The sequence below is a fragment of the Corvus kubaryi genome, unplaced genomic scaffold, assembly GCF_017639235.1.
Source record: "Corvus kubaryi isolate FWS band 111438036 unplaced genomic scaffold, C.kubaryi_AGA036_p1.0 37392, whole genome shotgun sequence".
Taxonomy (NCBI): Eukaryota; Metazoa; Chordata; class Aves; order Passeriformes; family Corvidae; genus Corvus; species Corvus kubaryi.
In genome coordinates this window covers 8840285-8862330 of record NW_024581131.1, presented here as the reverse complement: position 1 = coordinate 8862330, position 22046 = coordinate 8840285, and the positions used below count along the sequence as shown (strand labels likewise).

Genomic DNA, 22046 nt, shown 5'->3' with positions numbered 1-22046 from the left:
CCTGTCTTGGTGTCACACCACACCCTTACAGCCCAGAGCAGCTCAAAGCCCAACTCGCTGAGCACAGCAAGTGCTTCCCTATGCTGCACCTGGCCTGTGCTGGGAACAGCTCCTCTGCTTACTTCATCAGATTAACACAAAACATGCTATCAGCACATTGGCAGGCTCTTAATGTCTTTGCTGGCAGGCTTTAATGGCCTCAGGTCTTCTAAGGCATCCCATTCATCTGGTGACTGTCAGGCTGCAAGAGCACCAGGGTGCTCTCCCCCCACATCCCCTTCCTCAAAGCAGAGATAAGAGCAGCTATTTTAAAAGCAGGAGGTGACATGAAAGCACTCACTTTAGTTAGGACGCTGCTGCCATTCCATAATTAATTTCACCTAAATTTTCAAAGGAAGAAAAAAAAGCCATCCGAAAACCATTCTGAATCACTCTCTCATCCACGTTAGCCATCTCCTTCTTCATATCAATATCAAGAAAAGAAAGTGGGGACTTCTTTTATTTTTTAAAATAATATTACCTTCAAAGCACTATCTTGAGCTAATTTTTCAAATGCCAGCATGAAAGGCAGCCAGGTCACACTCTTCTCTCTGTAGCTCCTTGTATCACTTTGGGCTACCTAGAAACTCAGGGTCAAAAAGACATTTCTCCCTCTCACCTCCTCCCCCTCCTTTCCCCAGTTCCATAAAGCAGAAAACGTTGGTGCCAGCCACCCGACGAAGTGTTCCTTCAGGGCCTGTAGTAACCTGTGGCCCTCCCCTCCACACACTGTAATTCCAGTGGGCATTTCTAAACCAGCATTATTTACAGCAACCCATTTCCAGTACACCCCCCCAGCTCCCTTCTGGGAGACATTCACAGTCCACACATTCATTAAGCTACAACCTTCTTTCATGGAAACCTACAGAAATACCTACTCTAGGTGAAGATCCAGCCCACAACCTTATTCTAGAGCAAAGTCCTCTTCCATGTGAAGAGCTATACAGAGTAACTGTTTCAATGAGTTTGCAGAAATAATAGGGCTAACAAATACCTAAAAAGTTAGAAGAAAATAAGGAATTCAAACATTTCTTCATGTTTTTTTAATCACTGCAAGAATTTTTTGCAAAAAGAAAAAGAACTTGAAACAGTTACCTGCATATCCAGACTTACCTCTTTTTTCTTTTCTCTCCTTAAATCTGCAAAAAATCTTCTGTTAAATGGAATAAAGGATTTAAAAGATCTCAAATATATGGATAAGATGGCACTATCCAGAGGTCAGGAAACTGGATCTTGGAAGATGCAGCTTCTGTTATTCCTGAAATTTATTTTGATGTCTCTCCCTGTCTCAGGTGTCCCTACTTTAAAAACAGTGCAAATCTTCCTCCCATCCCTGCAATGGATAAAAAAAGAAGAGAGAGTCATTAGTTGCTTGAGAAACATGACTTAAACAAAGCAGCCAAACAATTTCCACATAGTTTCCCAAAGGAAGCTGACAATTGGTCTAGAATGATTTTCACATAGTTCAGGTATCACATACCAGACAGACCAACTCCTGCTACCAAACCTGAAACAACTATTGCTTTCTCCTGTGAGTGCTGCACCTGCAGCTCCACTGGGCTCACAGTGCAGGAATATCTAACTGACCTGCAGCCAACTCCTAGACTGGCCTTGCTGATGAAGATCTGCTGTGTCTCTCCGATTCACAGGTTTGACACTTTTTTTTTCTTTTCCCTGTAGAAGCTCAGGTACAATTTTATTTTATGTAATTCACATCTTAACCAGTATACCTAACATGACACCTTGCAAGTGGATATGTAAGCCAGCTCCCTTATTTCTGAAGCAAAGCACTCTCCAAATCCACTTTGGGTAATTCATTGGTTCTGCTAACTCCACTGCTCTGCACAGAGTGCCAAGGGAGAACAGTAAATACAGCAACAGATGCATGGAGAATTTTTGCTCTTGACTATGCATCATATTTGAGTAAACAGAAATTAGCAAAAGAGCAGCCATGTATCAACCCTACTTCCTTAGTCTGCAAATTCACTTACTGAGCAGCATTTAAATATTTCTTATTCAGGTACAAGAGCTGGAACACATAAGAAATCTCCGAAGCAGTTGACACATATACATATACATTAAACAGCCAATGTTGGCTGTCCTCCCCTTACCCCACACCTCCATGAGATAGTGCTACTTTGGATGCAGCACTGGGCAAGGAGCCTTTGGAGCATTTTCTAAAATAACTCTGTCACAAACAAATGAGAAGAAAAATCTACTCTGTCAAACACAACATCATACTTCTTCATCCCTGTGCTGCAACAGGACTCACATCTGTCAAGGCAATAGAAGGTGTTCCAAATAAATATAAAAGACTCAGACTCATTCAGCCAAATTGATGCTGCCAGGGCACTCCTTGAGAAGTGAGAGGTTTGGGTGAAGATGAGCTGTTACTCCTGTTGTTCCTCACAGGTGAAGGTTATTGCACTTTTATGCTGGAAAACAACAGTGGTTTAAATTTGAAGGAGTTACAGGCTGTAGTATCAAATAATGAGAGATGAAAGGTTTCACCTCAGGGTAACTGATAGGAATTAACCTTAAGTAAGATGAGACTAGGAAAAAAAAGAAAAAGCCACCTGTAGAGTGGCTCTTGGGACGCAGAAAAGGAAGTGATGGTCCCAAATCAATTCTCAGTGAATGGGGGTCTTCTGCATGGTATCCAGCATCAAAGCAACTGCACCTAGTGAAACACTTGGTATTCATTCCCACAGAAATACTAAGGGTCAGATCAGCCCCAAAACTGCTCTACCTCTTCTTCTTCAGTGGTTCCTGCAATAAGGCTGTAAGGAATACTGTCAGGATTTTGGGAAGCAGAGAATCATGTTTCAATATATCTATTCACGGTATGTTTGGCAGATAAAGAGAAAAGTAAATTTCCTAGAGAGATCAATCCAGGACTTTTCCAAAGTGCTTTATGCAGTACACATACCCTCAGCTTTGCTTTGAAAAGCAAAGAAGAGCTGTGAATTTCCACATGAAGATGTCTTTGCTTCAATTAATAACAGCAAATAATTTTGGACTACAGCTCCCCAAACAGTGAAAAGCTGCTCAGTTCTCTCTCCAACAGATAACTGAGGCTGACTGATTAACAGAGTGCCTGCAAACCATCAAGAAAAGATGTTGCTCTTAAAAATCACTGCTGCCTATTTCATTTTTAAGGTGTAAAAATTAGGATCTTTAAACAAACCAAAGCAGAGAGAATAAAAAAACTTAATTAGGGATCTTAGTTGGAGAGTATGGTATTTATTATCAACATTGCTCAAGCATAGCTCTTGCTGGGATGTGAGACTGAATGAGCCAGCTCTGAGACTCCAGTACTCCCTCCCCTGCAGAGAGCCCATTGTGGCAGCCTCAACAGCTCCATCTCCCTTGTGCCACTGGTGTTGAATTCTGGATCCACAGCTATTTTGGGGCAGTTTGCCAGCACCAAACAAAGATTTCCATCTGAGAATCTGAGTGAGGGCATGTGATTTAATTAATAAGGATAACAATAAAACTGGCATGCCTTTGTGAAGGTAGCAAGTGGAGAACAATCATGGAAGTGGGATATGGCAACCTCTGTATACTTACAGAGATTCAACTACTTAGACATAACATTTGAATTAGTTCTCCTTAGTCTGGGAAAATAACTTTATAACATCAGGGGTACTTCTTACAGTAATCCTTTGATTAACAGGACTTGGACAAGAAGCAGGTCTGGACTTTCTGGGGCTGGGTGGTTCCCCTGATAGTGGTGGTGCCTGCATGAGGCATCTGACTTGGGACTGCAGCCAGGCGCGCTGCCTCCACGGAGCATCTCCACTTGAATCTGGCTCACGCGTCCAGCATGTGGATCACGGACCTGGAGATAAACAGGGACATTGTGCTGGCAACACGAGTGGGGGGAAGTGGCAGGCAGAAGGGGGGAGGGAGAGGCTGATGCTGACAGCCCCTTACCTCTGTTGGTAAATCCATATACAGCAGCCAGCACAGAGCACCAACCTCTGCTGCGGCCTCTAGAGCTTTGCGACAAAGCAGACAACAAAACTGGCTCAGATGCCTCATCTTTGATGGCACAAACAGGACAGCAAAATGAGAAGTTATGAAATTAAATCATTTTCATTTGTATAAATACGAACACACATGGATCAGTATATTTTTATACATACGGGTACATGTGAGTTTCCAATATCACTTTGTTTTAAAAATACCTTTAAAACCCACAAAGAGTTAACAAAACTAATCACGGAATGCAAAAAGAAGCCTCATGTAGGAGGCTTTAAAACAACTGAGACTTCATGAGACAGGGGACACGCTCACTTGTGAACAGTATTAAAACACCAACTTTATTCAGGAATACAGAATACATTTTTGAAGATTTCCAGTTTACCAAAGTTTAAGACAACGTTGGCTTTCAACATACAACCTCCTTTAAAGCATTTAAGTACTTCTCCATTTCAAGTTAACAAAACCCCTCAAATCAGGAAAAAAAAAAAAAAAAGACAAATGAAGGCCACAGTCCTGCACTGGGATACATTCAGGCAGAATCCAGCACAGCATTGAAATTCTTTCTGCAGTCCGTATTTTAGTCCATGGGTGCAATATAACCTTGTGTTAATAAAAAAATATTGCAGATCTAGTAAGAACTGCAAGAAAAGCCCTTGTCTTACCATTTTAATTCCAGGCATTATATGCAAAGTAGCTTCCAATAAGCAACAGTTAAAAACAGTACTTGTCATTTGATCACCACATTAAAAATACAGCATTAAATTTTTTCTTCATTTATACAATTTTAAATATTCATTAAAAATCACAAATCAGTGTCCCTCCATCCTTTTCATCGTTAATAGTTTTTCTTATCTACTAAAACCATTTGTCTTTGCTAAGATGTCTAAAAGTAAAGAGCACAAGATTAACAAGCTGCAGCATTAATTAAAGTGAGAGTCATCTCTTTCCTCCACTCAGTGTCTAAATCTATCACAAGGGCCCTATTAGCTGTATCAAAGTGAAGTGCTGTAAATAAAACTGATTTGGCTTAGAAGTAGAGGAAGAAGGAATGCAGAGTTATTCAAAAATTGTGATGCAGTCAGTGTTGTTGTGTGTGTCACTGCAGACAAGAGCCAAGAAAATTATTCACAGGCTCTCTTTTAAAAGCATTACTGCCAGTTTTCCATTTCCAATACCAGAGAGGTAAATGGTAATTTGCTTTACAGGGAACTTCAGATTACTATCAAGCAGAATCACTAATGGCTTAACTTTAAATACAGAGCACTCTGATTTCAGCAGAGGGTACAGACACTTAAAACTCCTAAATTTTATTTATTTGTTTATTTTTAAATGACCTTCTTTTCAACATGCCTTCATTTACCTCAAGTAGTCATTTCTTCAAACTCTTTTGTTCAAATATATTAATAACTGCACTGAGAATTACTCAACACAGTGGTCACCAACCACTACAGATGCGGAAACAGAATTTGGCTCTGGAAGAAAATTTTAACTGATTTTACTTTTGTAAGAATGGATCTTTGTAATAACATCAATTTGTTTAAACATTAAATAGAAAGGAAAGCTCTTGGATGACTAACATCAAACTAAAAGGTTAAGAGCAATTGTAAACAATAGGATGATCAATTCCAATTTTACCTGCTACTGAAAAGAAACCCTATCATGTGGTATTGGATGAACATTTAACTGCAGCCTTACAAGCTGCAGGATTTCCAATGAAATATTTAATTTCATCAGCACATTTCCCAAAGATTCCACTGAATAATGCAGCGTAGAGCTGTATTAACACTCTAGAAGTGACACATCATAAACAATTTCTGTGTGATACTACAGCAATTTCCAAAGAAGCCAGCCTAGCAAACCTGTTCTACAAACCAGAAAACTGGAGTAAGACGAGTCACCCCAGGTTTTAGCACGCCTTTTTTGAACAAGATACTGAACAGCTGTAGTCCTCAAAGTTCAGTGGTCCCCATGAGTAACAACGAAGAGGAAGACAAGACTTGTTGCTCTTTTTGGATCTCTAGACAATGATACCTAACAACACCCAGAAATGCAGGTAACAGCCTCTCCAATCAACATTCAAACAGAAAGGCACAATCTCCTTTTAAGTTGTGTTCTCATAAACTAGAAGATTCCTTTACAAAGATAAATACACCCTTAGCTGGAAGGGAAAACATCACACCATTTAGAATGTTTATTCCTTTTTTTTTTTTTTTTTTTTGTAAAGTCCAAATGGATTATCTTAATGCAAAAATTACATGAATATATACATCCTGGAAGAGTATCTTTTTTTTTAATATATATATATATATGTACATATATGACAGTGACTGACACAGAAGACAGAAGAAACAGGCTATATTCACTCTTTTCCTACTTGTTAGCAACGCAAGGCAATGTTTTTCAGATGCCATAGGCACACAGTATTCGGGTTGCACACACTCTTGGTGTCTTAGAATACACATGGGGAAATGCAATTGCCTGTGCAAGGCTTGTTTGAGGGATACTGGACACAATGATTTTGTTTCACTATACAGCTTTTGGCCACTTTAAAACATACCCAATTACAATGAAGCTACTGCAAACTCCTCAAGGGTATGTTTTCAAGAGCAGTATAAAGTTTCTAAAACTGCAACAGGAAACTATTAAGGTTAATTCTCATACAGCGTAACACAGCTCTCTTACGGAGCCCAAGAAGAACTTTAATGAAAGGCCAGAGGGACAGCAGGGTCCAGTGACCACAGGAGATGTCCTTGCACCCACCTGTACTATTAACTCATTCATGTACCTGAGTCTGATCTACCTGTAAAATAAAGAATAACTGTCTGCTCTGTGCAGACATCAGTCTGCTGATGACCTCAGTCAGTCAGTAATACAGCTAAATCCTGCTTTGTGCAGGACAGCATAACTACATTGCTTGAGTTCTCAGCAAGCACGAAATCAGATCCACTCTTGCACATTACTTTGCAAGGACCTAAGAGCATCTTCAGCAATGCATTTCACCACAGGCTGCCTAAGCCTGTAATGAAAGCCCTTCATCTGCTTCCAAAATCAGCCCAGCCCATCAGTATCAGAATTCTCCAGGACTCCCCACCATGTCCTCAGTCCTGGAATGACCTGTGCTTGTAAATCTCTCCCTGCCTCTTGCATATCGTGGCAACAGACTCCAGAGCTGGAAATGGAAAAATAACCAAACCAACAACACCCCCTGCCTCCCTAAAAATTCAGGTGTATTTATGAGAACTGAGACTGAACTTGAGTTGTTCCCTTACCTACACTCCAAATTCTTGGGTTCTCAGCATATTACCTCTGGGCAAAAGAGTCTACCTTAGAAAGATGGGGAGAAAGAAAGCAGAAGGTGTGGGCAGTCAGCTTCCTTCACTTCTTTTAAACAGCAAGGTCTGTTTAATGACACTGTTCTTTTACACAGAAGGAGTGGGAAATGTGGGATAGACAAATATTAATAATTTTTCAAGGCAATTTTCCCCTCAGACAAGAGAAAGACGTTGTTTTCTCTATATTGAGCACAAGCACAGCACTGCAGTGGCATTTAAATTCCTAGCTTCTTCCCTCTTGCTACTCTGAATACCTTTACCTCCAAGGTGCTTTCACATGGGTGATTCAACAAGGTGCACTGAAACACATCTGACAGGAGACCATGACAAGACTCAGGACAGAACAGACAGAAATAAATTCTGGTTATCTGCAGAAGTTAGGATTTTAACCAAATGAATATGAATAATGTAAACTCTGTAAAAACCAATGAGTTTATCAAAAACAAAACTTTGACAGTTTAGAGTTCTTGTGGTGCAGAAGAACTACACCCACGTGATACACTATGCACATACCCACACACAGCATTACACACATGTATTCATGCATGTACACATACATGATGGAGGTGGGATGACAAGCCCAATGCCTTTCACTGCATGACCTGCCTGCTTTCAGCTATTTCACAAATACAACAAACTACTCACTGACATTAAAGTTTTCTGTGCCAGGTGTTTGCCTCACACCAGTTTTGGTGTTGAAGATTTAGCTGGAACGATTTGGGTTTTGTTTTGTTGTTTAGTTGTGGGGTTTTTTTAAGAGGGAACACATGGAGGAATGTTTTGCCACACAGGAAAAGAAGTCTTGCTCTGTTGTTTTGAGAAGCTTCAGTGCCTATGTACTCAGCCTTGACATTTGACAGATAAACCAACCTTTGTGGTGTTGCTGAGACAACCTATGCAAATATGGCCTAAATACTGGCATCTGGAAAAAAACCCCTTGCTTAGTTACAGTTGTTGCATCCTCACAAGCTTAAAACTCCTTCACAGTGAGAATGTTCCAGGCCATGCAGAGATGGGTCAAGTAGGAGATTTTCTGCAATTTGGGCACTGCCAGGCGGCTGGCATTGGGCACCACACCTCCAAGCAGAATGACTGCCTCTCATGTGCTTCAGTGACCACCAGTTGACACCAGACAGTAAGAAGAAACAGCTCCCACGTGGACAGAATGGAAAGCAGTCTGAAAACAAGAGTCCTTCTGGCAGAGTTCTCGTGCACCACTTCTGTAAATATTATACACACACATATATACATTCATATACAGTAAGCAGTTCAATAAATACAGCACATCAGTTCTTTTGACAAAGCACTGATGTTTCACTTACTTGCTGAACCAGAACTTGCTCACAGAAATACTGTGGAGAGCTGATGTGACTCTAGGTTTAGCCCCCCTGCTCTGCCTTTGATGAGCCCAAAATGCTGAATTCAAGTATTAACTCAGTGTGAATTCAAACCAAGTCATCATTCAGGCACATGTCCCCCTGAAACCTATTAGCCACAGCAGATTAACCCACACAGACACAGTAAATGCCTTCCTGCCATCCCAACTACTGGAGCAGTTACACTTCTCTTTCAGCAATGTGGCTGAGCAGAGAATCACTCTGATCTACTGTCCTCTCCAGAAGAGTTCTGTGCCCATCCATGCTGCCATGGACATCTCTCGTCCAACTGTCGGATGTGCCCACAGGACTTTCTGCCATGGGGGTGTCTGTGCTGGCCAAGCTTCCCGACCGAGAGCGGTAAGGAGGAAGGTCCGCCTGGTTAAGTGATTCCGATTCGGAACAATAAGGTGGTGGAGGAAGGTCAAACCAAGGTGGTCTGCTGTAAGACACACAACAGAGGAAGAAGTTACTGGAGACATTGGGACAGAAGATAGTACATGGTATTCCAATTATGAAAAAAGCAAACAGCATTTCTCAGCTTTTCAATTATGACACATATCAAGAGATCTCAGACCTTCCTACATCATTCGGGTCATTTCAAAATATCCACACCACCACTGGGAAGCAAGGTTTCTGGCCAAGGTGCAACACAGTAATTACAACCTGTTCAACAATCCACACGCTGAGTTAGTTGGCTATGGACTCCAACAAAGCTGGCTCAAAGCCAGCTGTGCAAGAGGTAAAGAACTTTTCTGTTTAACATTTACACCAGAGAAAACAAGTTTAACAGAAATAACATTAAGTGGTGGATTTACACCTATAGATGATGACGTGAACAGAAGAAAGCTCCAAGGAAACCTCCACTAAGTGACAGAGATTAATGGCTTACGGTCCACAAATAAATAACAAACTGAATTCTCCACACTGACAAATCACTTTGGTTGTCATGAGATCACATGCAGGGCAACTGCTAAGTAGGTACAGGCAAGATGAGTACTGCATTCAGGAAAACTGTTCTGTGGTTCTGATAGCAAGCACATAAAGTAGCTGAAGGGTTGAGCAGACTGATAACAGGCCCTGGGGGCAATTAGCTCCAAAACTGCTGATGGTTTTATCAGCTCAGGTGAGAAGTGATTACAGTCTGGACACCTGCTCATTTAGTTGTCCTTAACAATGAAAAGATATCATTATTATGAAAGTCAACATTAAGACAAGGGACCTGCAGCCAAAAGCAGCAGAGAATAGGAATTTACTATTATTCTTAAATCCTACAGTTTGTACTAAAAATACCAACAGGGTGATTGTGAATAATCGGAATTGTTAAAGTTTGTACTATGTCCTTTTCATGTAGAGGGGATGTCTGTTTACAAGTTTTGTTTGGAAAGGCTTTACAGACAGAGGTTAAAATGAAGGTTAATTATCTACAAATAAAAACAGTGTCATAACTCCATAACTACAAAAGCATCATAAACAAGCCACACCCACACCAGACTTCAAAGCACTTTCAGCTATTTAAACTAAGACAAGTTCTTTCCGTTCCAGAGTTCTGTTCTTTTCTTGGTAAAAGGAAAGCAGTGCAGAGCAGAAGAATGACACAATTTCTTTATACAAGAATTGAAGAACTCTCTCACCTTTATATACTTATTATAAATGAACAGGGCAATATTTTTTCAGTGCTACGACCTTCACCTTAGCTGGGTTTTTTTGGTGAAACTCCAAACCCAATTTTCACATTTTGATTCCAGACTGGCACAGGATATCACTACTAGAAAAATGATACATTCTCCTGCCGTTCTCAATATCTTACAACCAACAACATGTGCTAAGAGGACATGACTGGAGTTAGCCTCAAATCCCTTTAATACCAGTAACAGGACCTGAGGACCATGAACTTTTCATACACAGAAGGAGCTCAGATTTACTTGAAATATGCAGGCAACAGAAGTGCAACACTGAACTTCTGTCAGAAGCAGCAATAAGTGGGGGGCAGCAGCACAGATTACCAGAGCTGCAGTCAGCAGAGTGACGCTTTGGAGGGCCCAGAATCAGCTCCCGTACGTACCTTTGGTCAAGCACGGCCTCTGAATAGGAGGGCGGGGAGTCCAGGTCCCCTGGCCTGTGGTAGGGCTGGCTGGCCACATACTGGATGCCGTTGTTGACGCTGTAGGTGACACTGCAGTGGTGCGGGTGGTCGAGGACCACCAGGCGGGACAGCAGCACGGGGTGCTGCAGGCGCTGCACCGGCAGCGCCATCAGATTGTTGCGCTTGCGCTGGTGGTGCAGCACTAAGGCAAGAAAGGCCACCACGAGCACGAAAATGACAGAGCTGCCAATGATGGCATAGGTGATACTCGGGTAGTAGAGCAGCTGATTTTCGGACGTCACGTAATCTTGGCCGCTCCCTGCCTCTGCAAGACAAAAGGAAAAAGGAAGCCTGAGATTGGTTTCAGTATACAACTGCTTTTGGCCTATGCTGTGTTTTCTGCTAACACGCTGTGTGACAGAAGAAAGTTTTCCTTTTTCTTTCAGATTGTGGAAAACGAGCTTATTAAAAGCACATGCATGCAAATTGGAGATTGGCAGAGTATCCCTCAGTCCATCCTCGCCCGCAGCAAGTGCCAGCACATAAACTACCAGGGAGAGATAAGCTGAGAAAGAGGAAAACACACATCATAGTAGGAAGCATGAGCATTATCATGGGAGTCTCTCTCCCACCCCTACTTAATAGTCAGAACTTTTGTTTCCAGGTGAGACACCCAGATCCAAGCCATAACGGCAGTACCTCAGCTGCACCTGGCAAAGCTCACTAGAATCAGACATGTAGAATGTGCAATACTCACTTTTCTTTTTCTTACTTTACATTCCCCTGACGCCATTTAAGCCCCATGTTCACAAGATCGTGCAGCCATTGAGCAATATTTTTTTGGGCAGGAATTTCTCTCTCTGTGCAGCCTGTAATTCCTTACAGCCTCAAACAGGCTATTCTGACATTCATCTACCTCAAGAAAAATATGAGGCTGAGTAAAAACCAAACCAAACAAACAGAACCCCAAATCCACACAATTACAACAGCATGATCCATTCAAATTCTTAATTTCCTACCGCAGAAGGCTGGCACAGTAAGTCTTAGCATATGATTTTCCTTTCTTTTCCCTATCAAGCAAAACTGCTTTTTAGTCATTTAGAATTGCAACAGAGCCACTAATATATTTCTCTAACAACAGATAATGAAATATACACTGACTGTGCCCAGCATAATGGAGAGCTTTACTCAAGCACCCATTGTTCTCATCAAGATGCTTTAGGTATCTCTGAATATTTGATTTTGGTAACTCACTTCCATACTTAAACACCAAACAACAATTTCCAGCATCACTAAAAATAGCTTCTGCATTTGTTAGTAAGATAATACAACATAAAATGGTGAATCCTTTAAACATCTCCATTTTAAAGCATAGATGCTTTCATAAGAAGAGATGAGATGGGAAAAAAAGACTGTACCAGAACAAAGAAACATGATTTCTTCACTATGAGAGTAGTGAGGAACTGGAACAGGTTGCCCAGAGAAGCTGTGGATGCCCCATCCCTGGAAGTGTTCAAGGCCAGGCCGGATGGAGCTTTGAGCAACCTGGTCTAGCGGAGGGTGTCCCTGCTCACAGGGTTGGAAAGAGATGCTCTTTATGGTCCATTCCAACCCAAACCATTCTGTCATTATTGGTCCAGCTACCAACTATGAAAACTACCACTCAGATAGATCTGTTCTACTGATGATGCCACTACAACCACACACCAGAGCTTTGCAGGCCAGCCACAAGCCACAGACTTTTCCTGGTGCTTAGTGTAACACCTTAGTGTAACACCTCAGGGAGGATCTTCACTAACTTTATTTCCCCATGCAACTGTGCTAGAGAAAGCAAAAATCACTGTTTCCAGTCAACATTGGGTCTCTGGCTCACTCAGCAAAGTGAACCAAGTCTGCAGGAGGAATGTAAATGAAAGCAGAAGGAAGGAAAGGAATTGACATGCATTAGTAATTTTAATTACAGCTCATCACGTATTACTCTGGCTCCTTTAATACACTCCCTAAATTCAACAGCCAAGAAATGAATTCATGTCACATACCACAGACAAGGGCCAACACAGGGAATATAATGACAAGCAGATCATTTCTATGCAAACATCAAGAAATTTATTTGCAAGGACTGACCCATGCATGAATACTACTTCCTGCAGCAAGTGCAAGGAAGGTCAATCTATTATGACATCCCACTGAAATACCACAAGACTCTCATTCAGCTTGGCTCACTGGTTACAGTGCATTGGCATAAGGCTGCAAACAGGATGCCTTTGCAGACCTGATGAGACCTAATTAGTTACCATAGGCTCATTCCGCAGCAGCACAGTCCCTTCTCTGTATAATCTCCATCTTACTAAAAGGGAAGAAACATGAGAAGTGAATTATCCATCAACTTTTTTCCAAACTTTCAAAGTTATCCACCTGTTTAGGATAGCATCTTCCAGGTCCTACAAGAACCAGCTCTAGAAATTCAAACAGGTTAACCAGACTGCTGAAGAAAAACTACTTTGTCAAAAGTCAGACGGGACCTGATGACCAGCTTTAGAACAGGGTGAAACAAAACATCTCTTACCTGCTTTTACAATCCTTTTCATACAACAACCATGGACATCTTTTGCAGAGATTTGGAGTAACTTTGCAGTTAACATGCTGTTTTGGAGATCTGGGATTACTGTGGCTAATGAAACATCATCTACTTACCAGTTAACTCTGTTGCTTTTCAGGTGTGTTTAGATCTGTTCCTTGTATTCCCATTTAGTTCAATGTCCCTCTGAAACCCAGAGCAATCTAAGGGCATGCCTGCAGATGTGTGTAGAGGTCTCTGAGCCAGCAGCAGAGCCATTAGGGTGCTGTTTTGAGCAGTGCTGTCTGGTGCAACCTTTGAACCGGCCAACACAGCAATATTGCATTTGGCATTGGAATTAGCATCTCCATCAGTTCAGCTAATTCTAGCCCATGTGTCTCTAACACGAAGCTGCACAGAGAAGTACAGATACACGCTGTGAAGAGGAAAGAATCTGTTCATTTGTCAAGTGCTCTTTCTTGTGCCCCAGGCAGTGTTGAGGATTTGCATGGAGACACCCTCCCCATGCAGAGAATCCAGCTCCCTAAACATGCATAGCCTTTATACCTGCCCAGGAACAGACTGTACCTGAGATGGAGTTCTAACTAGGAAGATTCAGCTATCACTGAAACTAAGTCTTCTTTCCCCACAGTAACAACCTTACTCTTGCCTTATAGGTGGGTTTTCTGGGCCAAGAAGATATAACCAAAGGTCTCTTAGCAAACCATGCTCACAAGTGAAGTCCAGTGGCATTTCACTTCTGCTGTGGTATAATTTATGCCATGAAAGACCAACCCGTACCTCACCTCTCTTTTCTAGCAAGGTCAGTAAATCCAAACCCAAAAAAGATGAAAGTAACATTACCTGAGCCTATCAACACTGCTTGGCTTTCAGCCCTAAAGAGGCGAACTGCCCTTAATGGTCTTCCAAAATAATGCTTTGGCAACAAAATTGCTCTTTGGCACAGCTAAAACAAAAGTAGCAGAACTATGAGACAGTTTTGCATACAGGAGACTCTTACATAAAGTTTTTGCTTTGTCTTCATATATTGTTACTCACTTTGAAGTGAGTAACTTCTTAGAACTCCTTGATAACATTCTGGAGGTCTTTTTGTACAGCCCAGTGAATATTCAGAGGTGTGGAGGGGAATAAGGGGTACTGAGCTGAGACTGCCTGATGAACCTCTATCCATTTTGCACATGATGTAAAAGGGAGAAGGTGAGATACGGAGAACACCTGAAAACTCTCAGCTGGACATGCACAACTACTTAAGGAAACAAAATCCACTACTCTTCAGCTCTGCTCTAATAATTTTCAGCAAATGTTTACACATCATAGAAGCCATTGAACTGAATTTCTCAGTAATTCAGTTATCTTCTCCCAGGAGAAGCAGGTGTTATCCAGGTAGGTTTAAAAAGTTCTGTCTGCTCTGCTACTAAGTGCAAATTCATGAAAAAGAGTGAGTGGGCAAGCAAGTTTAATTTAAATTCAAGGAGCATTTCTTATTTTGTGCTTTTTTTTCCCCTTAAGAAGATCCATTTTCTATCAAGCCACATATAAACAGTTTATCAATGTCACTTATGCCTATTAAACCCTAGTATCTGGGAAATGCTGAATTCACAGATTAGAGATTTTTGGAGTGTAAAAAGCCTTGTGAATAATTTAGGAAAACACTGATAAAGAAAACATAGCAGGTTGTGCTCAGAGGTCTATTTTATTGACTGTGAACAAATTTGCTGTCTCAAAGTTTAAAAAAAGATCTGAGAGTAACTGCATTAAGTCTGCCAGACATAGGCATGAGAGGCTATTATTTTATCTTTCACAATCCTCTGCTCAAGCCTGGCTTTTCACAGTTCATTGGAGAAAAAGCTTTTGAAATACATAATCTGAGCAGACATCTGTAGCCTTAATGAGCACGAGTCATGGTCCATCTCCAACAAAGATGCTACTGTAACAACACATTGAAATTCCAACTGGTTCAAGTGCAGAGCTGCAGCTTGGAAGGTTAAAGGCAACAAAAATCAAATGCAGACAGGCAGAGCCTCTGCACATTATTTACTTTCTGTGTTTGGAGTTCTTAGGGCATCCAGCTAAGTCTCCCAAAACTCTTACTAAATTTCTCATCCTTGATGATTTTATATCCTGCTAAAACAAATCTTACATAGATTTTGTGCACCGAACTCTCAGAATACTCTTTATTCTAGTGATGTTTCTCTAACTGAGTTATTTTTTTCCCTATTGCCCTTCTCAGTGCTACAAACAAGATCTCTCCCAGACTACACAGCACCTTGACCTCATGCAGTCTCATACTAGGTTACCATTGTTCCCCTCCTGAACAGCTTCACAGTTCCCATAGACACCAGAAAAAAGGATTGGTTTTCAACTGTATTCAAAGCATGTTTTTGCCCTGCTATGGCTCTCTCTGTTTCAGGCACGGGAGAGAGATTCACTAATGGAGGTGTTACACATACTAAACAGACCTTATCTATGGGAATTGGCCAGAGGAATACAATATGATTACATCTTTGCTGAACAGGTACTTGATAAATGGGTAAGATTTCTGGGAAACCACCACGATGAAGTTCCTTCCAGGCATGTCTAGAACAGTGATGACTTCACAGACACAGACAACAGGTATCTGCACAGATGTCCTGGCTTCAAATGGCACCAGGTTATCCTGTGTTTAACTCCCTGCTAATCACTGTCCCTAATGCTCAGAGATCAGAACCACAGCAACCACAACAGCCCTCGATCTAACAAGCTGGAGCAAAGGGCGTATCTATTCCCAGCTCTTGAAGTTGCCCATCAGGTCATTTTCTCCATCTCTGCCGGCTCCTTGCCAGGCTGTCGCCACCTGAAAACCAGACAGTGATGTTCCTACATTCTCAGGACATCCTCCCAAGCTGACAAGAACTGCATTTTCCTCAAAAGTCTAAGTGTTTCAATATCAAGCAGAAGTCTAAATACCACTGGGTGCTCTGTCTTTACCTATTCTTTCAGATGACTGAAAAGATAGTCATGATCTTGCCTGCATAAACAGAGTAGGACCTCTTGATATGAAGAACTTATTAGCTGTACATACATATAATTTTTTTAAAATCCCTATTGGTATTAGTGTAACAACTTGAGCTCTGAGCAATGAAATAGGATTTCTCTGTATAATGCACTTTAGAGGCTCTGAGAAAAACAATGCTTATGTTCCCAAGAATGTACAGCTAAGTTCAAGACTTGGAGCTATATATAGTTATACAAGTAGCCAGCAAGACACAGATAAACCTCAGGACAGTAGCAGTCAGCAGAATTAGAAGCAGTGCCAGCACACCTCATTCAGTGCACCAGAATGAGCGCATTACCAGTGCCTTCCTCCCCAGACTTAAATCCTCCTCCTGACCACGCACTACGAGAGCTGGGCTTTCAAGTCTTTGCAGCTGCTCTAAAAGAGCAGCTGAGTCAGCCTGAAGATCAAGAGCCTCACCTCTCACATGCCATCCTTTTTTATCTTCTGCAGGGCAGGATAATTACTCCATGCACTTCACACACACACACAAAGAAAAGAAAAGCAGCAAACTGAGCAAATATGTAGAGAACTAAGAAATACTTAGCAGTAGTCATGGCAACTAAAGTTCTAAAATTAACTTGGCAGCAATGTAAAAACCTGCAAAGCCAAAATCTGCCATAAAACACAGAAACAAAAGGTCCAGACTTGGCAGCTGGATGGAGCCCAAGGAGGAAATTAAAGTGTTACTCCAATGTAATTCAGGATTACTCCAGCATTGATCTAGGCAGCACTTCCTGGACACGTGATAGGATAGTGGTGTACTTTGATTAAATCATAGCCAGTACAAAAACGAATACCAAAAGCAGGGGTAGAACATAAAAAGGAAGAACTTTGTTCTAAAAATGTTCTCTAAATGCAGTGGTTCAGTTACTTCTGTTTGTCTCCTCTTTCTCCTTTGGAAATGGAGTGCCACCATCAAGGAGGCCGCCATGAAATTAGTTACTATAGAGTTCTTGTAACATTTTATGACAAAAGATGCCACTCAGGAAGAGTCTGGGGCACTGAAAGCTTTAGGGGCTTGTGCTACTATTGGCCCCTCCCAAGCATTAAATTAAACCTGCTTGCAGAAGAAAAATCTCAAGCTGTACCCACCAGAAGGCTCTTTGGTAGACCAAGCTTATGAAAGAAATCAAGAATGTGCTTCAAAGAAAAAAACAGTATTATCTTTATGGCATAAACATGCTCTGGTGCTCTTACCAATACACGTGACAACTACACACCTCCCAGGCTCCAGCTCCAGTTAAAGCAAGGTGCCTAAGTTGGAGATAAGAGCCATTGATCCTGAAGCACAGCCTGCTCTTTCCCCCAATCTCCCAATAGATATTCCAGTCTCACCTGGCTCCAGGCACAAACAGTATTCCTCAACTGCATAAAAATCCAGGTTTGGGGTCTTTGGTTGCTGTGTACTCCCCTGTGTATCATTAATGAGTAGCATAAGATAGTCTTGAAAGTTAAAACAATAGAAGGTTTCAATGGAAAAGCTAACAGAACTGTGAAATTCAACCAGCAAGACCCAAGTTACTCAGTCTCCAATATTTAAGGAATAATGGATACACACTCAAACACAAGAAGTTCCACCTCATCGTGAGGAAGAAATCCTTTATGCTGAGGGTGGCACAGCACTGGAACAGGCTGTCCAAGGAAATCATGGCATCTCCCTCTCTGGAGACATTCAAGAGGTCCCTTCCAACCCTAATGGTTCTTTGATTCTGTAATATCAGCTTCAGTTCTTTAACTAAAGCATGCTATTTTCTACCAAATCCCCTCGGCAACCCTGGCAAACTTATGTGCAAGTGCACTCTGCTGTCTTCTGCGAAGGTTAATCAGAGCTCTGAGCCAGGAAAGAGCCTGGACATTGGATCAGCTCCCTGCCAGGACAAAGGCATGCCCTACCTTGATTAACTCTGAAAGGTCTTCAGTACAGTTCCAAGTCAAAAGCATGATGAAAAACAAGTCTGGCAAAGGCCATGGGTGGCTTTGCCTTTCCTATTCCAGTCTTGACCTCAAGTGCTTAGAATCCACGTTTCCATGACATATTCCACTAACACTCCTTGCAATCATGTGAATATCTAGAAGGCAGAAAAACCCAACAAATAAAAACAAAAAGTAAACTAATTAAAATGAAAATGTGTGGATGAAATGCTAGTGTTTTCATCATCTATCAACTCTGAAACTAAATTACACCCACTGCAAAACTGTTACCAGTTTGAGTGATCTGCATGCCTGAAAAAAATGCATGTTATTTCAATAGAATGTCTGGAAAAAGCTGAACATGGGATGCTGTGCAGGACAGCTGAATTGCATTTTTGTAGTGTTTATTCTGGAGGCTGGCAAGAAGAGACACACAGTGCTCAGCTAGAATGTGCACATTAACTTTTTCCTGGGTGCTGATTAGTGCTATGAACAGCTGGAGCGTAAGAAGGATAATAAGGCTTGAAGAAATGCAGTGCAGGATTTATGGAGCCTGCAGTCAGGTATACATGGCAAGAAATAGTGCTTAAATGTGATTTAAATCTATATTAGACTAAGTTTATAAGCAGTTTATAAATTTAGGCTAATCGTTCAAGAACTGTATTTTAATGGCTCTGATTTTTGAGAAAGTGTTAGTACAACGTCCATGTCCTGTTTTACATATTACTGTTGTCAATCCTATTTTTTTTCTAGAATTGTTAAGAGGAGATGTTGCCAGATACACAGTGCACACAGCTTCACTTGTTCAAGATATTAACAATCCTAACAATTTAGAAAACATGAGCAGGTTGTGATCTTGAGTAAAAAAAGAAACAAATTTGAAGAGACAGACAGCAATACCTTCCAGGTCACCTAATCCCTTCCCTCGGGTCCCATTTCACATCACCCATTCATTCATACCTACTCAATGCCCCCCTTCAATGACTGCTTCTAGGATGCCACAGAAGAAACCAGCAGCAAATCTACTCCAGCACGAGCCTGCAGGCTACCTTCTGGCTCTAGGAAGCCAAAGGAGACTGGAGAGGAAATCAAGACTACGACAACTGAGTGGATGTGGGTAGAAACTCAGTCCAAACTAAGATGGAGCTCAGTTCTTGGTTTCACAAAACAGTGCACCTGTGTGAAGTTACATTATGAGATGCTTTGCTTCTTAAAGTTATCCTGACTCTGCATTACAATTGTTTGACATACAAACTAATGTTTCCTTTCAGCCACAAGCTCTGTAAACTCAAGAAACTGTTGCCAAACAGTGGCCTTAGTAGCTTCACTGCATTCAGGTTCCACCTTCAGGAAGGTCTTCACAGACATTGTACCTGATTGCAAATCAAAGTCTAAATATTTCCTTAAATATTATATATACATACAGAAAAAAAAAAAAAAGAAAAGAGTAGCATACAACAGCAGAGAAGACAGCAATTGGCTGTGGAAGCAGCTATTTCATAGCCCTTTTTGGCCTTCCTGATCACAAGACCCAGACTGTCAAATGCCAGAGAAAGAGAGAGGGGAGAAGAAAGAATGCAGAAGCAAATGAAGCGAAGAGAAGAAAAAGAAAAAAGCTGCATTTGAAAGCCAGTGTACACAAATGGGACACTAACAAGCATCTGGAAGGCATTAACACCAGGAAGAAGATAAACATGTGCTTTTCATCCTCTGATAAAAATCTCACTTGATCAGAAAAGATGACACTGAAAATAGGGAGTGGGAGGGAAACTCAAAGGCTGTGGCTGCCAGGGGCTCATTAGAAAATTGAAAGCTTTTCAGGAGGGTCCAAAAGGCTCTCCTCTGAACCTGAAACTATTCATTAATTACCTGAATGACTGAGAATGCTTATTCAGCTTGCTGTTAGGCAATACCAACTCTGCTAGATGAGATAAAAATTAAAAATTATTCAAAAAATAGCAGAAATGGGCAGGATCACATGTAGTCAGCAGAGAACAGCATGCTGACTGGCAGTGAAAAATACAATCGAAACAGAATCCAGGTCTAGCAAAGTGTCTGCTCGAGCATTTATCCAGCTCAGGACATCACACTTAAAAAAAAAAGCGAAGGTGAATCAGAGCTTGGTGGAGAACAACATGAATTACCAGATGCCCACAGAGACACTAACTACCAAGAAGGGTTGTAAGAATCAGGATTGTTTAGGCTGAAGACAACATTGCAGGGAAGCTTTTAACATTTTTAAATACAGAACTTTGAAATGAATGAGAATCAAAACCATGCCTGCTCTAACGATATAAGTGCAGGGCTTTCAAACACTGCAGGGAAGTGTACCACATGACTAACATGAGAGATCACAGCTTTATTTCATATGTCTAATTGATCAGAGCTGCTGCCTTTGTCAGTGAATAAACAGTAGCAGCACCACACGCCTCCATGCCTTTAGATTTCCAGATACCCTGACCACTCTGATGGTTTTATCATAGGGACTATCATTCCTGTACATACTCAGGAGACCTTCCTGAAGTTTTTCTGCAGAGTATAAAAAATCCTGTAAATTTTAACTATCTACAATCCAGGTTGAATCTGAACCACTTACCCCCAAAGGCAAAGCACCACAATAACTTACAACCCACATGTGTAGCTCTGGTGTGAGGTGCAACTTGGTAAGTGGCAAGGAGAATGCAGCACTGGAACAGATCCTCTCAAGCCAACAATGGTCTAGGTACGCTTTGCAAGTACCCTGACACCTCTGACAGTCCTCAATGTATACACTGGCCTGTAGTCAAAAAAGAAATAGCAACGCCTTCACCCTGCCAATTGAATAGCCCAAAACACCCCATAAAACCTAAATTTGGGTTATTTCTCCTGGTGAGCTGACAAACCTGTGTTTGTTTCACCAAACCTGTCTTCAGATAAACAGAAAAAAGATGAAAAACGCCTTCTAACAATAAGGATGGAGCTCCTCTGGTAAAGAATGTCCTATCACTTGTTACATGATCCCATTCTTCTGCCAAGTTCAGTAGGATTTCATACTTCATTGACAAACCAATAAATTCTATAAGCCTTAGAAGCTAGCCATGCATCCATAAAGGAAGGAGGAGCTCATCTCCTCCTTTAGTGTGCAGAGGACACTTGGATACCTTTCCCCTGTGGATGGACTTAGCACAACATTTCAGACAGTAAATCAAGGTATTATAGTACCTGGGACTTTATCCAGAACTTTTCTTTTTGAAAAATGCATTATAAAAATTTTGGTCTCACTTCAGCAAGTTTTCATATAAATAAATTAAGCAAAAAATATCTTTCATTATAGAACGAAGGAAATTGCTGCACTTGATGAAAGGTTGTTTATTCAGCACTGTCAAATGCAGCCTAATGAATGTGAGAGTGCCAGATTTTATTCTTGCTGAAGATTTAGTCTTGTTTTTTGTTTCCAGAGAAATTGTGGAAACATTTATTTTCCCTTTGACCCTGGCTAACTGACTAAACTAGTCATACTGAATTGTGCAATTCTTGAAATGAAAAGCATGTGTACAATGCAAGAAAGAAAAATGTATTTTAAAATTAGTATTAAGAGGCAAGAATAATAATTATTAATCACTATGTCAAGATAATTACTGTATGCAAGGGCAAATGAAGAGATTTTTGGTGGCATACTTATAGTTCTCATTCTGCGTGAAAAGACTGGAGGCAAATAATA

At 41.1% G+C, this 22046-nt stretch overlaps 1 protein-coding gene across 3 annotated transcripts in view; it reads right to left on the bottom strand.

Annotated features, from left to right (window-relative positions):
* Positions 1-4338: 4338 nt before the first annotated feature.
* LDLRAD3 (low density lipoprotein receptor class A domain containing 3) overlaps positions 4339-22046 on the bottom strand; it is a 119965-nt gene continuing 102257 nt past the window's right edge. For 2 of the 3 annotated variants that reach the window (XM_042038574.1, XM_042038572.1), the window contains exons 5-6: positions 10800-11145; positions 4339-9176 (exon numbers count right to left, since the gene is read on the bottom strand). In XM_042038574.1, the coding sequence (XP_041894508.1) occupies positions 8915-9176; positions 10800-11145 (608 nt within the window). In that variant the 3' untranslated portion in view covers positions 4339-8914. The remainder of the gene's footprint in view (positions 9177-10799; positions 11146-22046) is intronic. The other variant, XM_042038573.1, reaches the window with a different exon arrangement.